Below are 21481 nucleotides of genomic sequence, written 5' to 3'. Positions count from 1 at the left end.
GAAAAAAAAAAAAGGCAGCTTAGCACATTCATTGCAGAGGCATGGTCATAGTCTTTGCCGATGGGGAGATTTACCTTTCAGCCAAAGACTGGCTGGCTGTGATGAACACTTTTCATAAAGGCTTTGTCATTAACAGGTTACATGTCCAGCCTCTGAAGGCAACCTATGTTCACAAGGTGCTTGTTCAGGGGCAGTGCCTTAACTGGAGGGGGAGATTTACTAAAACTGGAGAGTGCAAAATCTGGTGCATCTTTGCATAGCAACCAACTAACTTCCAGGTTTAATTTTAAAGCTTAACTGAACAAGCTGAAGTTATAAACTAGTTTCTATGTATAGCTGCATCAGATTGAGTGCTCTAGTTTTAGTAGTACCCCCCCCCCCCCATTGTGTTGAACACAATGGGTTAGCATGACAGCCAGGTAATGTTTTCAGAAAGAGATCAGAAATGGCAGCCAACATATTTCTTTCAGTCTGGGTTCCTTGAAAGCCCAACTTTAGGCAAAACCTAAGTTTTTTTGGATAAAGTGTAAAAAGGCTTAGAACCTCTCTTGGTTTTAACCACTTTAGCCCCGGAAGATATTGCTGCTCAATGACCAGGCCACTTTTTTCAACGTGGCACTGCGCAAATTTAACTGACAATTGCCCGGTCATGCAATGCTGTACCCAAACTAAATTTCCGTCCTTTTTTCTCACAAACAGAGCTTTCTTTTGGTGGTATTTGATCACCTCTGCGTTTTTTTTTATTTTTTGCAATATTAATAAAGAGTGAAAATTTTGCGAAAAAATTTTGACATTTTCTACTTTGACTGTTAAAAAATATCCAATATATTAAATTTTTGTCATATATTTAGGCCAAAATGTATTTAGCTACATGTCTTTGACAAAAAAATTCTCAATGAGCGTATTTTTATCCATTTTAAGACCGGAAGATTTTACCCCCTTCCTATTTTGCGATTCGGCACTGCGTTACTTTAATGGACAATTGCGTGGTCGTGTGACGCTGTACCCAAACGAAATTTACGTTTTTTTCCCCACAAATAGAGCTTTCTTTTGGTGGTATTTGATCACCTGTGCGATTTTTTTTTTTTTTTTTTTTTTTTTTTTTTTTTTTTTTTTTTTTTTTTTTTTTTTTAATTTTTGAAAAAAAGAGCGAAAATTGTGAAAAAACAATATTTTTTACATTCTGATATATAACATTCCCCCAAAAAAATGTAAAAATCAAAATTTTTTAACATTTTTGGCCAATTTTGTTTTCTGCTACATATTTTTAGTAAAAAAAATTGCAAAAGGCGTATTTTGATTGGTTTGCGCAAAAGTTATCGCATTTGCTAACTACGGGAAAGATTTATGCCTTTTTTTTATAGTGTGTTTTTTTTTTTTTTATTTATATTTTTTATTTGTAATGGCGGTGATCTGCGATTTTTTTTTTTTTTTTTTTTTTTTTTTTTTTTTTTTTTTTTTTTTTTTTTTTTTTTTTGTGACATTGCGGCGGACAGACCGGACCCCTAACTGACATTTTTGACACTTTTGGGGGGACCAGTGACAATATTACAGTAATCAGTGCTATAAATATGTAATGACGACACCGGCAGGTAAGGGGTTAACACTGTTGGTGATCAAGGGGTTAAATGTATGCCTCATGCTTACTGACGGGTGTGTGTGTGGGGGGGTTCTGTGACAGACACAGATCGCAGGTTCAGCTATGCTGAATCCTGTGATCTCTCCCTGTCTGTCACAGATAAGATCCGCCTGCTTTGTTTACACAAGCGGGTAGATCTTCTCACACTTTCCCCAACAATCGGGGAAGCGAGGCGGCGATCGCTGCCTCTCCTCCTCCGGCCCGACTCTCGCTGTGTCTAAACACAGCGGGAGCGAGCCTCCGCCGCCGAGACCACTAGGAGCCCAGTGACATAGGTCTACGTCGCTGGACCCAGGGGAGCCGACCTGCCACAGTAATGTGAGCGGTCAGCAAGTGGTTTATTGCGGTTTGTGTCTTGGCTATGCATCTTCTTCTTCTTCTTTTTTTTTTTTTTTTTTTTTTGTTTTGAGTAAAGCCCTTTCACCACCCCTTATAGAAGAGAGAACACACTCATCCAGAAATGACTTCTGAGATAGGCGGAGATAGATGGGTGTCCAGAAAAATGTGGTTTAACTGCTTGAGATTTTTTTCTGTCTGTTTGCTCATTAAGTCTAGGTTCACACTTCTGCGTTTTCTTCGCAGGCCTTGTTTGCGTGGGCACGGCAGCTTATTCAAATGAATGACTGTTTTCACAAAAAAAGGTGCGAGCACAGGGAAATCACATGGTCTTTTTTTACCATGCAATTTCCCTGCAGTTGCCGCACCTTCAAATGTGCTGTTGGCTGAAATGCGTGTGGGTGCCATTCAGAATAAATGGCAGCCCTGCGCTTCTGGTAATAACAGCATGATTTGGCTGCAGATGGTTGCGGGTGCAGGAATGGATGCGATTCTTGAACCTGCAGCCACGCGCATAGATGTGAACCTAGCGTTTAAATACGCTTCCCATCTAACCTTTAGACCTCTTTGTTACAGAGTGAAGTCCCTTCACCACCTCCTATAGAAGAGGGAACCGACTCTCATCCAGAAATTCCCCACGAGGACGATGGGGATGATGATGGAGAGGAGGGAGGAGATGAGGAGGATGATGACGACGATGATGATTTGGATGAAGAGCATAGGGTAAGCTTAAAGCTGTAGTCCAGGTTCACTTTAAAAAGTTCAGGCCAAGTTGGCCTAAATGAACTGTGTACATGATTGTTATTCTGCTGCTGTTTCATACTGTATGCAGCATTGTGTTCTGTAGCATTACCGGAAACTGCAGCAAAATTGAGTCAAGCTGAGGGCTTTGCAGCCCTTCATAGGAAGTTGTGGCACTATCCACCCATTTCTCCACCTCAGCCAATCAGAAGAAGCCTTTTATTAAATGTTAACCACTTCTGGACCGGAAGGGTTAACCCCCTTGACCAGGCCATTTTTTGCGATTCGGCACTGCGTTATAACAGACAATTGCGCAGTCGTACAACGCTGTACCTAAAAAAAAAAAATTGTCTTTTTCCCACCATAAATAGAGCTTTCTTTTGGTGGTATTTGATCACCTCTGCGCTTTTTTTATTTTTTTATTTTTTGCGCTATAAAGAAAGAGTGACAATTCTGAAAAAAAATAAATAAAAAATTTTCACTTTCTGCTATAGAACATTCCCCAAAAAAAAAAAAAATTTAAAAATCTAATTTTTTCATTCTTTTAGGCCAACTTGTATTCAGCTACATATTTTTGGTTAAAAAAAAAAATCCCAATAAGCGTATTTTGATTGGTTTGCGCAAAAGTTATTGTGTCTACAAACTAGGGGATTTGTGATTTATTTATTTTTACTAGTAATGGCGGCGATCTGCGATTTTTAGCAGGACTGCGACATTGCGGTGGACATATCGGACCCCTAACTGACATTTTTGACACTTTTGGGGGGACCAGTGACATTACCACGGTAATCAGTGCTAATAATATGCACGGTTACTATAATGACACTGGCAGGGAAGGGGATAACCCAGGGGTGATCAAAGGGTTAAGTGTAAGCCTAGGAGTGTTTTCTAACTGTGGGGGGAGGGACTTGTGAAATGAACACAGAGCCCTGTGATCCTAAATAGGAGGATCACAGGCGCTTTGTTAACGTTTCAGAGAGAACAACAGTCAGCTGTGTTTACAGCAGCTGACCGTCATTCTCTCTCAGCGGGGAGCGATCACGAGTGCCCAGCGGCAATTGCAGCCGCCAGCCCCATGGATCGGCATCCCCGCTACCTAGTGGGGGTGGGCAGGTGCCTCAGGCAGTGCGCACTAGCCCCCAGGAGCGCTTTCGCGAACCGCCGTACAGGTATGGCGGTTTGCGCAGCCGAGCCAGCTTGTCTTGGTATATCAAGTGGTTAAAATATACAACTTTTTCTGTGGTTGAGAAGCACTCAGCTGACTCAATTTTCTTCCAGCAGCAGACGGGAAAATACTCTTTGTGCTGCAGAACACAGGGCCGCCATACTAATGCTACTACAGTATGATACAACACTCACAACAGACAAATAGCTTGGTAATAGTTTGGGTAAACTTGGCCCACAAGAACTATTTAAGTTAATAGGAAACCTAGACTTTGGCTTTAACCACTTTACAACCGGAGGATTTTGCTGTCTTCCGTCCAGGCCACTTTTTGCGATTCGGCGCTGTGCGACTTCAACTGACAATTGCGCGGTCGTGCGACGCCGTACCCAAACGAAATTTACGTCCTTTTTCTCCCACAAACAGAGCTTTCTTTTGGTGGTATTTGATCACCTGTGCGATTTTTACTTTTTGCGCTATAAACAAAAAAAGAGCGTTTATTTTGAAAAAATAACAATATTTTTCACATTTTTTTATATGAAATTCCCCCCAAAAAAGATGTAAAAACCAATTTTTTTAAAAGTTTTTTGCCAATTTGTTTTATGCTACATATGTTTGGTAAAAAAAATCGCAATAAGCGTATTTTGATTGGTTTGCGCAAAAGTTATTGCGTTTACTAACAAAGGGAAAGATTTCTGTCATTTTTGGTGTTTTTTTTTTAACGCGTAATGGCGGCGATCTGCGATTTTTTTTTTGCGGGACTGCGACATTGCGGCGGACAGACCGGACCCCTGACTGACATTTTTGACACTTTTGGGGGTACCAGTGACATTACTGCAGTAATCAGTGCTATATATATGCACTGTTACTGTAAAAATGACACTGGCAGGGAAGGGGTTAATTTTATTGGAGAGGGAGGGGTTAATGTATGCCTGGTGCTTACTGACGTGTAGGGGGGGAGGTGACTATGTGATTCATGGACAGATCGGATGTCCAGCTATGCTGAACAGTCCGATCTGTCACTCCCTGTCACTATGGAGATCCGCCCGCTGTGTTTACACACAGCGGGCGGATCTCCAGACTCGATCCCCGACGATCGGGTAAGAGCAGCGGCGATCGCCGCTGCTCCTCCCCTGGCCCGACTCCCGCTGTGAATGAAAACAGCGGGAGCGAGCCTCCGGCGGCGCGCAAGCGCCGCCCAGAAGGGGAGGAGTCCAGTCACGTTAATACTACGTGACTGGACGGGAACGAGCCACTCTGCCGCAGTAGTATTCCCGTAAGCGGTAGTAAAGTGGTTAATCTCTTTTTGACCGAGGTAGCTTGTACCAGTTTTAGTCAAACCTTTCAACAGTGGCTATAACAAAAAAAAAAAAAAAAAAAAAATCTGACAGGATGGTTGTACTCGAATTAATCCAATCAACCATTCTGCTAATTCTTGCTAAAAGTGCCAAATTTAGATCCATGTATGGCCAGGTTAACCACTTAAAGACCACCCACAGCAATTGTATTGCTACAGGATGGCTCTCCTTCGCAGGATCACGTGTGTGTGTGTGTGTGTGTGTGTGTGTGTGTATATATATATATGTGTGTGTGTGTGTGTGTGTGTGTGTGTGTGTGTGTATATATATATATATATATATATATATATATATATATATATATATATATATTTTATTTGTCTGTATGTGTGTGTGTATATATGTATGTGTGTGTATGTGTGTATATATATATAATATAATATATATATATATATATATATATATATATATATATATATATATATATATATATATATATATATATAATATATATATATATATATATATATATATATATATATATATATATATATATATTAGTGTGTGTGTAGTGTGATTTTCCATTTCCACCTCCAGGGGGTGTGCCACTTCTGCTTGTGAAAAAATTCACAGAAGAAAGTTGATCTAGGGGTGACCGCTGATCATCTGCAATACCTAGAGAACTGACAGATGCCTATGTAAACAAGGCAGATCCCTGTTCTGACTGGGAAAAGGATGTCTTCTGTGTCTCTGCAAAGCAGGGACTAGAAAACATCTCTTCCCACATAGTAAAAACACTGGCTAGGCACAGTTAACCCTTTGATTGCCTAGATGTTTTAGCCCCTTCCCAGCCAGTGTCATTAGTACAGTGACAGTGCATATTTAACACGGATCACTGTATTGGTGTCATTGGTTCCTGCCAAGTGTCAGATTGCCCACCACAATATCGCAGTCTCGCTATAAGTCGCTGATTCCTGCCATTATTTGTATAAGATAAATAAATTCCATAAATGTATCCCATAGTTTCTAGACGCTATAACGTACGCATAAACCAATCAGTATACATTTATTGGGATTTTTTTTACTAAATATGTAGCAGAATACATATTGGCCCAAATTTATGAAGAAATTTGATTTTTTTTTATTTTTATTTTTTTTTTAAAATGCTCTTTCATAGCGCAAAAAAAAAAAAAAGAAAAATGCAGAGGGGATCAAATACCACCAAAAGAAAGCTCCTATTTAGTAGGGTTGCTGATTGCTAGGGGGCAGCACAGATAGATTTAGTCACAAGACCATGCATGTGAAGGTAAAGATTACATTTGTGGTTAGGAGTAATATTTTTATCAATAGGTTTATGAAATTAAAGTAAGATGGCTCCTTTTAGTGGCTAAACAAAGTATTTCATTTTTTGTCAGGCAGTCTTGTGATTTGGAGCCAGAGGAAGGAGTTTGGAAATATTTATTCACTAATGTAGAAATAATTGGTTTTCATTACAGGGTCAACCTGGTAAATCTCAGGGGGAGGAGTCTGAGATGCCGCCATATGATGACGCAACCCAGCAATTGATAGACGGTGAGCATCTCTTTGAATAATTACAGTGTGTAATCTGTGTATTCCTATCTCCAAAATTACTAATTCTTGAAGTGTTTTTTTTCTCCTCTTTTCCTTCACAGCCGCTGAAGCAGCTCGTAATGAGTATGAAAGTGCTTCCAAATCTTTAAGGGAAATTGAAGATACAATCAGGTGAATTTTGACATTTCTCTCTGCTATTAGACCTCATGCACACTGGACGTTTTTGCAGCTGCTTATAGGGGCGTCAGACTTTTTTTTTTTCCTTTGCATGTTATCCTATGTGTCCATGGACAGTGTGCCTAGGAGCAGCAGCGTTTTGGTAAATGTGCAGGAGGAAGGCTTTTAGGAAAGGTTCCAAAACATCTTGTGAGCATGAGGCCTTAAAGTTAGCACTCAGCTGCTGAGTGTCCTATTACGTTTATCCTATTACCGTAACTCAGCGCTTGAATGTCTTATTACCCCTGTAATATCTTATTAAAGTAACCCAGCTCCTGAGTGTCCTATTACCCCTGTAATATCTTATTAAAGTAACCCAGCTCCTGAGTGTCCTATTACCCCTGTAATATCTTATTAAAGTAACCCAGCTCCTGAGTGTTCTATTACCCCTGTAATATCTTATTACAGTAACCCAGCTCCTGAGTGTCCTATTACCCCTGTAATATCTTATTACAGTAACCCAGCTCCTGAGTGTCTTATTACCCCTGTAATATCTTATTACAGTAACCCGGCTCCTGAGTGTTCTATTACCCCTGTAATATCTTATTACAGTAACCCGGCTCCTGAGTGTTCTATTACCCCTGTAATATCTTATTACAGTAACCCGGCTCCTGAGTGTCTTATTACCCCTGTAATATCTTATTACAGTAACCCAGCTCCTGAATGGCTGATTTAGCCATGTACCTTTTTTTTTTTTTTTTTTTTTTTTTTTTTTTTTTTCTATTTTAATAACTTTTAACTAAGGCAAGCTAATAATCCATTTAATCTTTAAATTGTATGTAGAAATCTGGAGAAGGAGATTTCACTGGATTTTGGACCCCAGGGAGAATTTTCCTACCTCTATGGACAATGTTATGAGCTTTCAACCCCAGAGTGAGTAGATTTTGTTGCTCATGGAATTTCTAGTGCTGCCTAATTATGTATATGCTGATTAATGGAGAACTATAAGGTTATAGCCTGTGTTCAGGAATCATGGAAGTATTTTATGTATAATTCTAACTATTCACAAGGTACTCGCCCTATACAGATCACGCTCACCTTCAGCTTAGACCCAGGGGTGGATACAGACACAGCTGCATGTCAAAATTTGTCATGCGTGCAGGAACACAGATCCAAACGCACACTGCTTGCGTTCACATCTATGCACCTGCTTCTGCATGCATATCTCATTTTGACATGTGGCTGTGTCCATGCAGCCATTGTCTGTATCCACCTCTATAGGCTTTCGGCGCACAGCTTGGGGCAGGTGCAGGCACAGTATAAGAAATGTGGCCTGCACGCAAAATGGGTGTCAACGCCCATTTGAATGAAGTCTTATGCATCTGTGCTTACATGTGTAAAATCTACAGATCTGTGCAGCTGTGTCCTACTTTTATTGTGCGTGGATAAATGCAGCTCATTTGTATGCTTTAGTGCTGCATTTAGATGCCAACAAAACTATACGCTGTGCGCATCTAAATGCAGTGTTGTTTTTTTTTTTTTTTTTTTTTTTCTGCTGGTGTGCATGAACCCTAATTTAGTCTTAAGATACAGATGAGCATGGTCTGGTATAGGGCAAGCACTGACGGAATTGTTAGACCCCTTTCACATGGGCAATTCCGATCAAGTCCACTTCAGTTTCACAGACGGACCTGATTGGAAGGTCCATTGCGCCCTATGGAGAGACCAATGTAAGTGGACTTGTTACGGTTTACACCTGCCTACCTCCACATCCATACAGGTCTGGAAAAAAAATTTAGAAGAACTGCTTACTTTTCTGTTTTTGCAGCCTGGATTGAAGGTACAGAGGAGTCCATTTACACTCGGCCACCCATAGAGCTTACAGGGGTTTGCATATGTAATCTGGGCAGAAACTGAACAGGCACAGATGTGACAGATCACATACTGAAACGCATTACTCCAGCAGGTCACAAATAAACATCACACAGAGCGAAGTCCACTCTGTGAGCAGCTCCCCTGCTGATCGGAGCCAAATGGTTTGAAAGGAACCTTAGTATTACATTTTTTTTTAAACCTGCTACATTAAGATTGTGTTTCAGTGCAGCTGCTGCGACAAATCTGTGCAACCTTTCTTCTGCATCTGCCTTAAGGAAAATGTTCTTATTTTTTTGTTATTTTATGTGTGTTAGTGCTTGTGTATTGGATGAGATATATATAGATACAGCTATACAGCGGTATACGTGTGTATTTCATGTTGTACTTCTTCCTAGGTACATTTATCGCATTTGTCCCTTTAACCGTGTAACACAGAAGCCGAAGGTTGGAGGATCAGAGACTAATTTGGGGTGAGTTCCTGCCAGCTGATTGGATGATGTTCATGGTAGTTTTCTATACACAATTCCGTTTCCAAATCATTCTGGCTCTGGAAGCTGAAAAATCCTGATGCTTGCTACTGTGAGGGTGCCCCAAACGTGCCAGCAGTAATCCTTCTATACAAATGTGAACACATTGAAGGAGTCCAATGGCAGCATTTGTAAAAAAAAAAAGAAGGAAACTTGAAAAATACCCTTTAACCACTTGCCAACTGCTCACTGAGCTGGTACTGCGGCAAAGTGGCTCGATATCGTCCAGCGACGTAGACCTACGTCGCTGGACTCCTTCCCTTGTGGGCGGCGCGCTCCCGCTGTATTCAGTCACAGCGGGAGTTAGGCCAGGGGAGGAGCGGCGGTGATCCGCCTGCTTGTGTAAACAAAGCGGGCGGATCTCCTAAGTGACAGACAGGGACAGATTGCAGGATTCAGCATAGCTGAACCTGCGATCTGTCCCTGTGTCACACAGTCCCCTCCCCCCACACACACGTTAGCACCAGGCATACATCACCCCCTTGATCACCAATAAAAGTTAACTCCTTCCCTGCCAGTGTCATTTTTACAGTAACAGTGCATATTTATAGCACTGATTACTGTAGTAATGTCACTGGCACCCCCAAAAGTGTCAAAAATGTCAGTCAAGGGTCTGATCTGTCCGCCGCAATGTCGCAGTCCCGCAAAAAAAATTGCAGATCGCTGCCATTACTAGTTAAGAAAAAAAACAATAAAAATGACATTTCCCGTAGTTAGTAGCTGCGATAACTTTTGCGCAAACCAATCAAAATACGCTTATTGCGATTTTTTTTACCAAACCTATCTAGCAGAAAACAAATTGGCCTAAAATGTTAAAAATTTTTGATTTTTACATTTTTTTTGGGGGGAATTTCATATAAAAAAAAAAATGTGAAAAATATTGTTATTTTTTCAAAATTGTCGTGCTGAATTGCAAAATATGGCCTGGTCAGGAATGGGGTAAAATCTCTCCCGGTCTTAAAGCGGTTAAAAATACGCTCATTGAGAATTTTTTTGTTAAAGACATGTAGCAAAATACATTTTGGCCTAAATATATGACAAAAATGGAATATATTGGATATTTTTTAACTGTCAAAGTAGAAAAATATTGTTATTTTTTCAAAATTGTCGCATTTTTTTATTAATATCCCAAAAAATGAAAATCGCACAGGTGATCAAATACCACCAAAAGAAAGCTCTGTTTGTGGGGAAAAAAAATTACGAAATAAATTTCGTTTGGGTACGGCGTTGTATGACCGCGCAATTGTCAGTTAAAGTCGCACAGTGCCGAATCGCAAAAAAGTGGCCTGGACGTACAGCAGGAAAATCCTCCGGTGGTAAAGTGGTTAAAAAAAATAAATCTGTGTTGGAACACAATTCCTACACTCAGTAGACCCACAATTCCTACCCTTTAGGGTCCATTCACACCAGCGGCATGTTATGTATTCTATAAGGCATCCCCACTGGTGTGATGTTACAATGCATCGCACAGTTTTACTTTTTTTGTTTTTTATTTCATTTTTAAAAATTACACAAAATAACATTTCATTCAGTGCATTGGGGTGAACTGAACTCATAGTACATAGGCAAATTGCCTTGTCTAGGCATATATGGTGTAAATGTACTCTTAAGAAGCAAATAGATGCTTTATTTTGCAGCATAACTGTAATTAGTGGCTGTAATTTGCTCCTGAGCACCGTCTAGTAAATATGACTTTAAGCATGTGTGTTTTTGTTTTTACTTCATATTCACAGCATCTGGAACACCTGGGCCGGACCAGAAAATGACAAATTTATTGCCATGAAGTATGACCAGGGCACAGGCTGTTGGCAAGGTCCCAACCGGTCCACACTGGTGAGTGTCACTAGGGATGATTGATGTGAGTAACATGATGGATTGCTGGCCAATTACACATAGTTTATCATTGCCTGCTGTGACCAAAGTGCAGGGTATGGCTTCATTACTGAATGAGACGCCAAGAAGGTCACATCCACCATATACAATGGGTATAGGAAAGAATCCCCCTCCCCTTTAAAATCACATTTTGTTGCTTTGCAGCCTGAAACACACATTATGTTTTATCCAGCTAATCACCTTCTCAATGGCACACAAAGCTATTTGACTTTTAACTGTGAACAGCTGTGGTCATTTTGATTAGTTGAAAAGAGCTTTCCTGGAGCATTTCAGTCCCGGTAGTGCAACTGAAGCAAACAACAATGGGTGGCAAGGTACTGTCAAAAGATCTCCGGGATAAAGTTGTGTACAGGCACAAGTGAGGAGATGGATACAAAAAAATTGTTAAAGGCTTTATCAATGCTAGAAGGTACAGTGAAGTCTATTATTAAGAAGTGGAAGATATTTGGTACAACACACACCCTCCCTGGATCAGAACGTTACTCCAAACTGGATGAAAAAGTCAGAAGGAAACTGGTCAGAGAGGCTACCATGAGGCCTACAGCAACTCTGAAGCAGTTGCAGGAATTTCTGACAAAGAGTGGTCATTGTGTGACAACAATATCACAAATTATCCACAAATGTGGCTTGTATGGGAAGGTTGTGAGAGAAAAGCCACATGCAGTCACGACTGAGGTTTGCCAAAATGCACCTTAAGGTTCTAAGGCCACCTGGAAAAAAGTGTTATGGTCAGATGAGACTAAAATTTAATTATTTGGCCTCAACACCAACGATCGGTCTGGCGGAAATTCAGTACAGCTCACCATCCAAATAACACCATTCCTACTGTAAAGCATGGAGGTGGTAATACGCAGGGACTGGAGCACTTGTTAGGATAGAAGGAAAAATGGATGGGGCAAAAGAGGCGAATGTCATTGCATGGTCTAGTCAGAGACCAAACCTAAACCCCATTGAAAATCAGTGGAATGACTTGAACACTGCAGTCCACAAACGGTCACCATCAAATTTAAATGAACTTGAGCATTTCTGCAAAGAGTGGGCAAATATTGCAAAGTATAGATGTACAAAGTTAGTAGAGACCAATCCCAACAGACTTTTAAAGGCTGGAATTAAAGCAACATGTGGTTTAACAAAACACTGAAACAAGGGGGTGATCCTTTTTCCAACTCGGTGATTCTGTTTTTGAATAAAAAACAAATTGTGATTATTTTAAAGGGGGTGATTCTTTTCTATACACGCATTGTGTGTTATGTTTACTCTGCAGAGCTAATTAACAGCATTGCAGTCACTTTATAAATACAGCCACATCGTAGTTTTGTCGTCACCATAGAAGTGCGTCTATCCTGCAGCATTGTAGTCAAGGTACGTGTACAGCCAAGTGGCGGCATTGTAGTCACAGTATGTGTACAGCCAAGTGGCAGCATTGTAGTCACGGTACGTGTACAGCCAAGTGGCAGCATTGTAGTCACGGTATGTGTACAGCCAAGTGGCAGCATTGTAGTCAGGAACATGTGAGGAGGCATGTCCCCTCCCCCCATATATGGCACTATAGGAATCCTGATGAGATGTTGGATAAGACTAAGACATGCGAACGCTGTCATTTTTTCTCCCTCCTGCAGGTGAAATTGTTCTGCGGTAAGGAAACCGTCGTCACGTCCACGTCAGAGCCAAGTCGCTGTGAATACCTCATGGAGTTCTACACTCCTGCCGCCTGTCAGCAGCCCGCTGAGATCCCCCAACCAGAGGAACATGACGAGCTGTGACCTCATCAGTCCTACAGGTGCCATACTGTGAGTGTAAGCAGGGAAAAATGTTTTCGCTACAATTCCCACAATAAAAGGGTATATGTATGTTGGTTGCAGTGCATTGGTGTGCCATTCACAATCAGACATCCATCACACTGCACATAAAGCAGTTATAAAGCAAAAAAAGCGAATAGGTTTAGGTCCATATTTTCATGTAGGTAAAGTTTTTCTTGCTGTTTTGGTCCTGCAGCGCATGTAGTTGGCTTTGATTTAGAGCAGAGTTGGCTAGTATATCCTTATTTTCCCCTCGGTGGGGTGCAAGGTGGCAGCAGGGCCATTTTTACTGCTGCTGCAAAGCTGAGTGAGCTTTTTTCAGAGACTTCAGTGAAAGTATTTCATCCAGTGTAGATGCAGACTCTCTCACAATTACAGAATCCGTGATCATTTTTGTGTTTTTAATAGTACTGCTAATATTAGGTGCTTTGGTAAAGATTTGTACAAGGCTAAGATGGGGGATCCGATTAGGGATGCGCCGAAATGTCAGTGGCTGAAAATGGTGTTTTCTGCATTTTGCCGATAGAGAAAAGGGTGCCAATAATGGCGCAGAAAAACGCACTTTATTTTTCTATGCTTATGATGTGTTTTTCGTAGGTCACGTGACTCAAAAAACCACATCAAAAACGAAACGTGTGCGTTAATGATGCTTTTTCAACGCATTTCAATTGGGAGTTGCGTTTTTTTTTTTTTTTAACTGACCACAAATGAAGCAAGCAAGATTTTTAACACTACAAGAGAAGCGCCACGGATCAGTGTGAAGATATATGTAGAATTTAAAAGGATACATTTTTTTTCTTGGGCTAAAGGTGCCGATAATGCCCGACAAATTAATTCTCACTAAATTCATGATATTAAAAAGTTGAATAGAATACAATTTTTTATATATATATATATATATATATATATATATATATATATATATATATATATATATATATATATATATATATATATATATATATATATAATATCATTTTTTTTTTTTTTTTAATAAATTGTCATTTTCGGTTTCGGCCAAGTGCACCCTGAACTTTTGGTTTCAGCACCAAAACTTCCATTCAGTGCACTTCTTCTAGTTCTAATCCTTCCCTAATTTGTCTAAAACAAAGAGAAAAACGTTGGTCTTATTATAACCAAAATAGGTAAGCTGCCCCTTTTTTTTAGGTGTTTTTATTTGGCTCCTAATATTTATCACTTCCTAATTAAGAAAACCGTAGATTGGTTGGAAATGTTTAACCACTTAAGCCCCAGCCGTATTTCGGACACTTTTTGTTCACAAGTTAAAATCAGTATTTTTTTCCTAGAAAACTACTTAGAACCCCCAATCATTATATATATATATATATATATATATATATATATATATATATATATATATAATATTATTTTAGCAAAGACTCTGGAGAATAAATGGCGGTCATTGCAATATTTTTTGTCACGCGGTATTTGCGCAGTGGTCTTTAAAACGCAATTTTTTGGGAAAAATTACAAAAAAACACATTTCACTGCATTTAAAAAATACTAAACAGTAAAGTTAGCCCATTTTTTTTATATATTGTGAAAGATGATGTCACGCTGAGTAAATAGATACCCAACATGTTACAGTTTAAAATTGCGCACACCCGTGGGAATGGTGACAAACTACGGTCAATAGAAATCTCGATAGGCGACGCGTTACATTTTTTTTAACGGTTACCAGTTTAGAGTTAGAGTGTAGCTCTTTTTTTTTTTTAAATTATTGCTCACGCTCTGGCGATCGCGGCGATACCTCACATGTGTGGCTTGAGCAGCGATTTCATTCGCGGCTCGACTTCCGTATACGTTTTTTTTTGTGCGTGAGCTAACGGTGACGGGGGCGGCTAAATTTTTATTTTTTTTTTCCTATTTATTTTATTTATTTTTTTTTTTTTCCTATTTTATTTATTTTTTTTTTTTTCCTATTTTATTTATTTTTTTTTTTAACTTTTAGTTTTTTTAAAAAAAGAAATCTGATCACTTTATTGCTGTCACAAGCAATGTAAACATCCCCTGTGACAGCAATATGCAGTGACAGGTACTCTTTATGGAGGGATCGAGGGTCTAAAAGACTTTAGACCCCTCCACTACACTTCCCTGTATGCAAAACGCCGAAAACTGCATTTTTGCATACAGCCGTTTTTTAAATTTGCTGCCTTTTGCAGCACAGTAACCCGGAAGTGACGTCATGGACGCCGCCTCTGGGTTACGTCATCGAAGACCCGATCGAAGCCGCTTCCGGCTGGGTGCTCGGGTATCCCGGTGGGACGGGAGGCCCGAGCGAAGTCACGGGAGGGGGGACGTCCCCTCCCGCTCACCCGGGTAACGATTGAGCGGCTCCCGAGCCGCATCGGTCGTTACGGACGGAAAGCCGACCGTTGGCTGTAAACCACGTTACCGGGATGATGCCTCTAGCTAGAGGCATCCTCCCGGTATAACCCCGCAAAGTCTGCCGACTTATATATGCGTCAGTTTGCGGTATGTGGTTAAAATGTTTGATGAAAGATTTCCTTTTTCTCGCACAGAGGCTGATAGACTGTTCAGCTTACACGCGAACCTTCACATAAAACCGAGTCAGCTGTTTTGCCCTAACATGTCCTCTACAATCAATTTTGTTTCTTCATTCTTCTCTTTTACAACAGATGGAGCACCAGACTCCGTGTAACTCTTTTTGGGATCTATGAACGCTGTGACCAGTGGGATGAAGCCCTGTGACCCCTCTTGTGACCTCAGATTCCCTGTCCCCTCCTTCCTGATCACTGCAGTAAAAGTCACCGGCAACCAACAGACACATTCCATCCATCCTGCATTGCTGCTCTCCACACCTCCACGTTGTACATAGTCATGATTTAGGTGTGTGATGTTTAATTTGATTAAATTTAGACATGTTCCCCTCTTTTTGCTGCTGTTTTTCTTTACGTTTGTGATGAGCAAACAAAATGCTATTCACGTAGGCTACAATAGACTTGCTCAGTATCTAAGCGATCGGTATTGATCATCTTGAATTTTGATGTAAATCTATTAAACTGATGTAGTGACTCCCCCTGGCTGGGAAAGGAAAAATCTCCAGTACAGGGGTGGACCTCTATTATTCCAGGGCCATTCATGGCCGCAGTGGAGAGATACAATAACGAAGGGCACCTGTCACTTTAGTCTTTTTTCCGAGTGTTATCTGCTCAGGCTCACAGGCAGAGAGGTTTAGGGCTTCAGATACCTCCAGCAACATTGGTTCCAAGCTTTTCACAAACCTCCGTCCAATGAGTGCCAGGATCCTCTGAGGGAAGATGCCATCCCCCTCGAGGAGAACTCTCCCTGGTTCTCCATTCTGGGTGCTGTACGCTTCTTGACCTGCCAAGGCGGCTTGAGGGTTCTGTGTTTGGTCCAAACCGGCTTCTGGCCTAATGAGCACAGAACTGCGCACACCAATGGCGCTTTTCCACTGCATGGAACCGAACGGTTCGGCTCGCTTTTGTGCTTTTCCACTGCTGGTACCGCATGGTATAGTGTAGGAACGGTTCGGTACGGCGGCGCTTTTCCACTGCATGGAACCGAACGGTACGGCTCTGAAAAAACAGTACCTACTCGATTGTGGTTCCAACAGGTACCAAACTGGTACCATATCCCACAATCCTTTTGCATGCAGTCACTACTAGCCACTGATTGGTCAGAGAATCCCACCCACCCCGTTGTTATCCCACCCACTTAACTTTAGTACTACTTTAGTGGAAAAGCAAACCTATACCGTACCGTACCGAACCGTACCATGCGGTACCAGCGGTGGAAAAGCAAACAGGGCCAAGCAGGACCGAGTAGAGCCGAGCCAGTACTTGCAGTGGAAAAGTGCCACAAGAAAAGAAGCTCACCGGGCCACCCCACCATCTTTATACCCTCCTCCAGCTTCACCACTGGCCTCCTAGTGGTTGACCAGGAGGGACATAAATATTCATAGCCCAGTATTGCTGCAGCTCCCTTGTCCATTGCCCTGTGTCAGTGATGCCTAGGAACAGCAACACTGAGCTTAACTAATTGAAAGTCTATAAACCAACCCGGGGTACTTACCATCTGGCAGAGCTAAATTTACAAGTCACCTCTGCTTATGGCAGGGTGCCTACACTGGGCAATTTGAAATGAGCAAATCCATGAGCTGGAAAAAAAAATATACGAGCAGAGGTTACATTGAGGGAAACCTGCTTGTTAAAACGTTCCGTAGATCCAGAGATGGAGGCAGCTGATGATATATGCAACTCAGCATTTTTACTGGAACTGTTGTATTCCCAGCCTTTCTATTGGCATTTTTATATTGCTGACCAATAGAGAAGGGGAGGGGGGGATGAAACCCATGTTTTCTAGAACAAGTTAATTTGCATATAACTTTCCCTGCCAATATCTCTGGACCTGAGGATTTGTTTCAGCATGTGTCTTTCTTTATTGTTTCAGCATGCAGCCTGTTTATTGTATGCTCTCTATGAATTGCTTTAAGAAGGGCCAATATATATACTCAGACTAGGGTGAGATGGAGGTGATTACTGTATAAATCCTGCTTTTATGGGTCAGTCCATCTGAAATGGATATTATTTATTCTAGGGGGTGATTAGTAAATGAACCCCTTTCTTTTCTCAGAAATACAAAGTCTTCTCCCTAGGATTCTTCACCATTATAATGCAACAAAAGAGGCTGACTGTTTCTGCTATTGTGCTGTGTGTTGCTGTTGTGCTTTGACTGCACCCCCACCTAAATCTTTGGATTCCTTAAAGGATAAGTTCACCTTTTAATAAAATAAATAATAAATGCACATATTTTTGTAGGTAAGAAAATATGCATTTATTATGTTTCTGGAGCCTCTGAAGCATTGCACCAGGGATCAGCAGATCACTGGTGCCATGCAGGTCTCCTGCAGATCTGTCAGTGTATGTGTGTGCCCATACATTGTACAGGCAAGCAAATGCAATCTGACAGGAAGACTCAATGAACTACCACAACGCATCATTGAAAACTATAAGCCGGAAGCCACAAAGGCTGTCGTGGCTTGTAGTTTTCAATTCACAAAACACTCTGAGTGACTTGGCCTTGTTTTTAAAAAAAAAAAGTGGCAGCTGGCACAGGGGAGAAGTTCCCTGCTACCTGGCAGATCCAGGGGAGCATGGACTGGGCCATTCCATCTGTAAAATGTAACCTGTTACACTCATATTTGGGGTGTAACATGTTGTTAAGAAAGATGCACTTATCCTGTTGGCAAATGGAAAATATCCGGTACAGCAGACCCTGGTTTTAATGGCAAAGTTGGAGTGCAGACAGTACCAATAAGGGGGTAGCACTGGCCCTTCTGTATGGGGGTCCAGGCTGCTTTCTGGTGCAGGCAGTTCACCAAAGGGGGGGGCTGCGTTTTTCAGCACTATTTATGAAACTGATCCCCCTGTGCCCCCACCCCCCAAGCACAGCTAGATTCTCCTCTCTCTCTCCTGTTGGATTTCAGCTCCAGGAGAATCCATGGGGGGGGGATTGGTTCCAGTAATTGTGTTGTGTTTTCTGGCCCATTCATTCCTGAATGAACACAGTGGACAATTGGTACTGGGAAGGGGGAGGGGTAATGGGGCCTTGTCAGGTAGACTGTACAGGGCCCCATGATTTCTAACCGCCCTAGCAGACAGGTTAAATCAGGTGCAGAGGTCTCTGGTAGATTACCTGCAGGACTTAGAAAGTTAATAGATGACTGGTCCGGTCAACAAATTCCCCAAAGCAGAAATACTTACATTTCTCTTACGTCCTCCGACAGTCGCCGCCTCCTCTAAGTCATCACTATTGGGTATTGACTTCCGCTCCGCAGGAGTAGCTAGGCATAAGACTTAGGCAAAAGAACAAAAGCATTTGCATAGACACACCCATGGGGGCTGTCCCACTGGTCAATACCCCCCTGCAGTGATCAATCCCAACTCAGTTTGTTTCTGCCTAGCGTCAGGTCTGCGGCGACCATTGCCAAATGGATCAGACAGTCCATTGAACAGGCCTATGCTTTGAAGGAACGGGTTCCACCCTTCCCTGTTAAGGCGCACTCTACTAGATCTTTGAGTGCGTCCTGGGCCTATTGGCATCGAGCCTCGGTGGCCCAGGTGTGCAAGGCTGCGACTTGTTTGTTGGTGCACACCTTTTCCAAATTCTATAAGGTGGATGTTCTGGCATCAGCTGATGCCTCCTTTGGCCGCAAAGTTCTCAGTGCGGCAGTGCCATAGGGGACCCTTGTTTTTTTTGTGGGTCCCTGGCTGTTGGGGTTGTTTATCCCCTGGGTTATTTGCTTTCCTGGGCTGTTGCTCCTGTTGAGCCTTGTTTTTTTCTATTGCCCAGAAGGTTCTCTTACTGTGCTGGTAAGGTTCCTTTCTCTGATGTGGGTACTGCGTTGCCTTTTCTACGGTTGCGTCTCCCACCCCTCATGTCTACACTGCTTTGGGACATCCCAATAGTGATGACTTAGAGGAGGCGGCGACTGTCGGACGTAAGAGAAAACTGAATTTTTGTAAAATCTTACCTGTAATATTCCTTTCTTTGTGTCCTCCGACAGTCGCCGCCCCCGCCCCTCTTTTGGGGTTTTTTCTTGTACACCTACTGCTATTCTACCAAACTGAGTTGGGAGGGATCACTGCAGGGGGGTATTGACCAGTGGGATAGCCCCCATGGGTGTGTCTATGCAAATGCTTTTGTTCTTTTGACTACGTCTTATGCCTAGCTACTCCTGCAGAGCGGAAGTCAATACCCAATAGTGATGACTTAGAGGAGGCGGCGACTGTCGGAGGACTCAGAGAAAGGAATTTTACAGGTAAGATTTTACAAAAATTCAGTTTTTTCATGTGTTTAGGCCGGTCTTCTTCCTTTTTCAGATCTTCCCTGGCTTTGGGCAATCAATGAATGTAAGTGGAGAATACTGTGGTGATTCCAGCTTAGGAGCCTGACCCCCTGTACTCACAGAATGTCCTCATCACCCAGAATGGTGCTGGATGTCATTTCACCCAGATGATTGAGGACAAATAGTGTCAGAAAGTATTACCTGTGTGAGACAACACTTGAGGGGAGGTGGATATGTATGGTAGATACAGATTTTTTTAGTTCTTTAAATCCCTAATGGGGTTTTAATTAAAACAAAAAATGATCTGGAGTTGGGCTCTCTGTTGCTACATTCTCATTCAAAGTTGGTCACTTGCAAAGTATTGAAGACGCTGGATTAGCATGGAAACCTTTTGGAAAGGAGATCAGTAATGGCAGCTTAGATATTGTCATTATACTTCAGCCTTGCACAGGCTCATCTCTTGTACTAAAATTGTATAGGAAAAGTGGCCACACGCTGCTGCCTTGATCTGAATTAAAGTCCTTTATTGTGTGAAACGCATTAACAGCTTGTCAAGTCCCAGTTTGGATAAATAAAGTGTTTAATCATAACTGAAGTTGCATACAGTACTCTGATTTCACTGCACACTGAAAGCTTCTCACAGTATGCATTTGAGCAGCAAGTCAGCACTCTCCTCTACTGCCTTTCTAAGCTGGAGGTTTTAAGCAGGGATCCTCAAACTATGGCTCTCCAGCTGTTGTGGAACTACACATCCCATGAGGCATTGTAAAACTCTGACATTCAGACATGACTAGACATGATGGTAATTGCAGTTCCTGAACAACTGGAGGGCCCTAGTTTGAAGACACCTGATGTAAAGTTTCATCCAGCTCATTCCTCCTCAGCCTAGGTCTCAGCTCATTCAATCATGGAGGCTCGGTATCACATATGGGTGCTACCTAGGTGGTCTGAATGCAAATGCAGTCTTCCTAGGAAAGCCCACCCCAGACTGACTGCCATCAAGGCATCTTGATATTTTCATAATTCCTCCCAAAAAGCCCGCCCACTGCTTGCATCAGGTCTTATAGGTGCACTGACACAAGGTGCTGTGATTTTTTCAGGAAGTTATGTATAGCACACTACCAGGCCCCTCCCTCCAGCAATAATCTGCCTACATTACATAGAGAGGTACAGAGACCCAGTGGTGAGATTACCAGGTAAGGTATGTAATGAAAATGGAAAGGTCTTTAAATATTTCATTAGCGAGTTGAGGCAAGGGGGTCCTGGGAGGGCAAAATACAAGCTGATCAAACTTTGGCAAAACACAAGTGAGAAAAACCTATCTCGCCAACAGTAATCCAGGTAAAGATGATCTGCACCAGCCTGCTACCTTTTTTTCTTTTTAAATCCTCTGTTTCCAAGGCTCCTTGAGACACTATATGTGCATGTCCTTTAAATTCTGATCTCTGCCCATTTCTTCCTGCCCTCAAGTAAATGCCATTATTCTGTGTGGTGAGCCTGTCCAATCTGGGGTTAAGCCTCACTTTGCAAATCATGAGGCCACAATACCATATAGCATGTATAACATATGACCTATTTATTCTCCTGTGTTTTACTCTGCACTGAAGTAATAAAACGCTTGTATACGGTT

The 21481-nt window shown here is 41.8% G+C and overlaps 1 protein-coding gene across 1 annotated transcript in view; it reads left to right on the top strand.

The window, feature by feature from the left end:
- The window catches only part of PRKCSH (PRKCSH beta subunit of glucosidase II), a 38511-nt gene extending 22598 nt beyond the window's left edge, over nt 1-15913 (top strand). Inside the window, exons 10-17 of the mRNA XM_082254148.1 lie at nt 2552-2698; nt 6673-6748; nt 6850-6919; nt 7748-7837; nt 9175-9249; nt 11040-11139; nt 12819-12979; nt 15659-15913. Of these exons, the coding sequence (XP_082110274.1) occupies nt 2552-2698; nt 6673-6748; nt 6850-6919; nt 7748-7837; nt 9175-9249; nt 11040-11139; nt 12819-12962 (702 nt within the window). The 3' untranslated portion in view covers nt 12963-12979; nt 15659-15913. The remainder of the gene's footprint in view (nt 1-2551; nt 2699-6672; nt 6749-6849; nt 6920-7747; nt 7838-9174; nt 9250-11039; nt 11140-12818; nt 12980-15658) is intronic.
- The last annotated feature ends 5568 nt before the right edge of the window (nt 15914-21481 follow it).

This window comes from Pelophylax lessonae (genome assembly GCF_965119305.1).
Source record: "Pelophylax lessonae genome assembly, chromosome: 4".
Classification (NCBI taxonomy): domain Eukaryota; kingdom Metazoa; phylum Chordata; class Amphibia; order Anura; family Ranidae; genus Pelophylax; species Pelophylax lessonae.
Note: the sequence above shows the minus strand (reverse complement) of the source record. Positions and strands in the feature narration are given on the sequence as shown.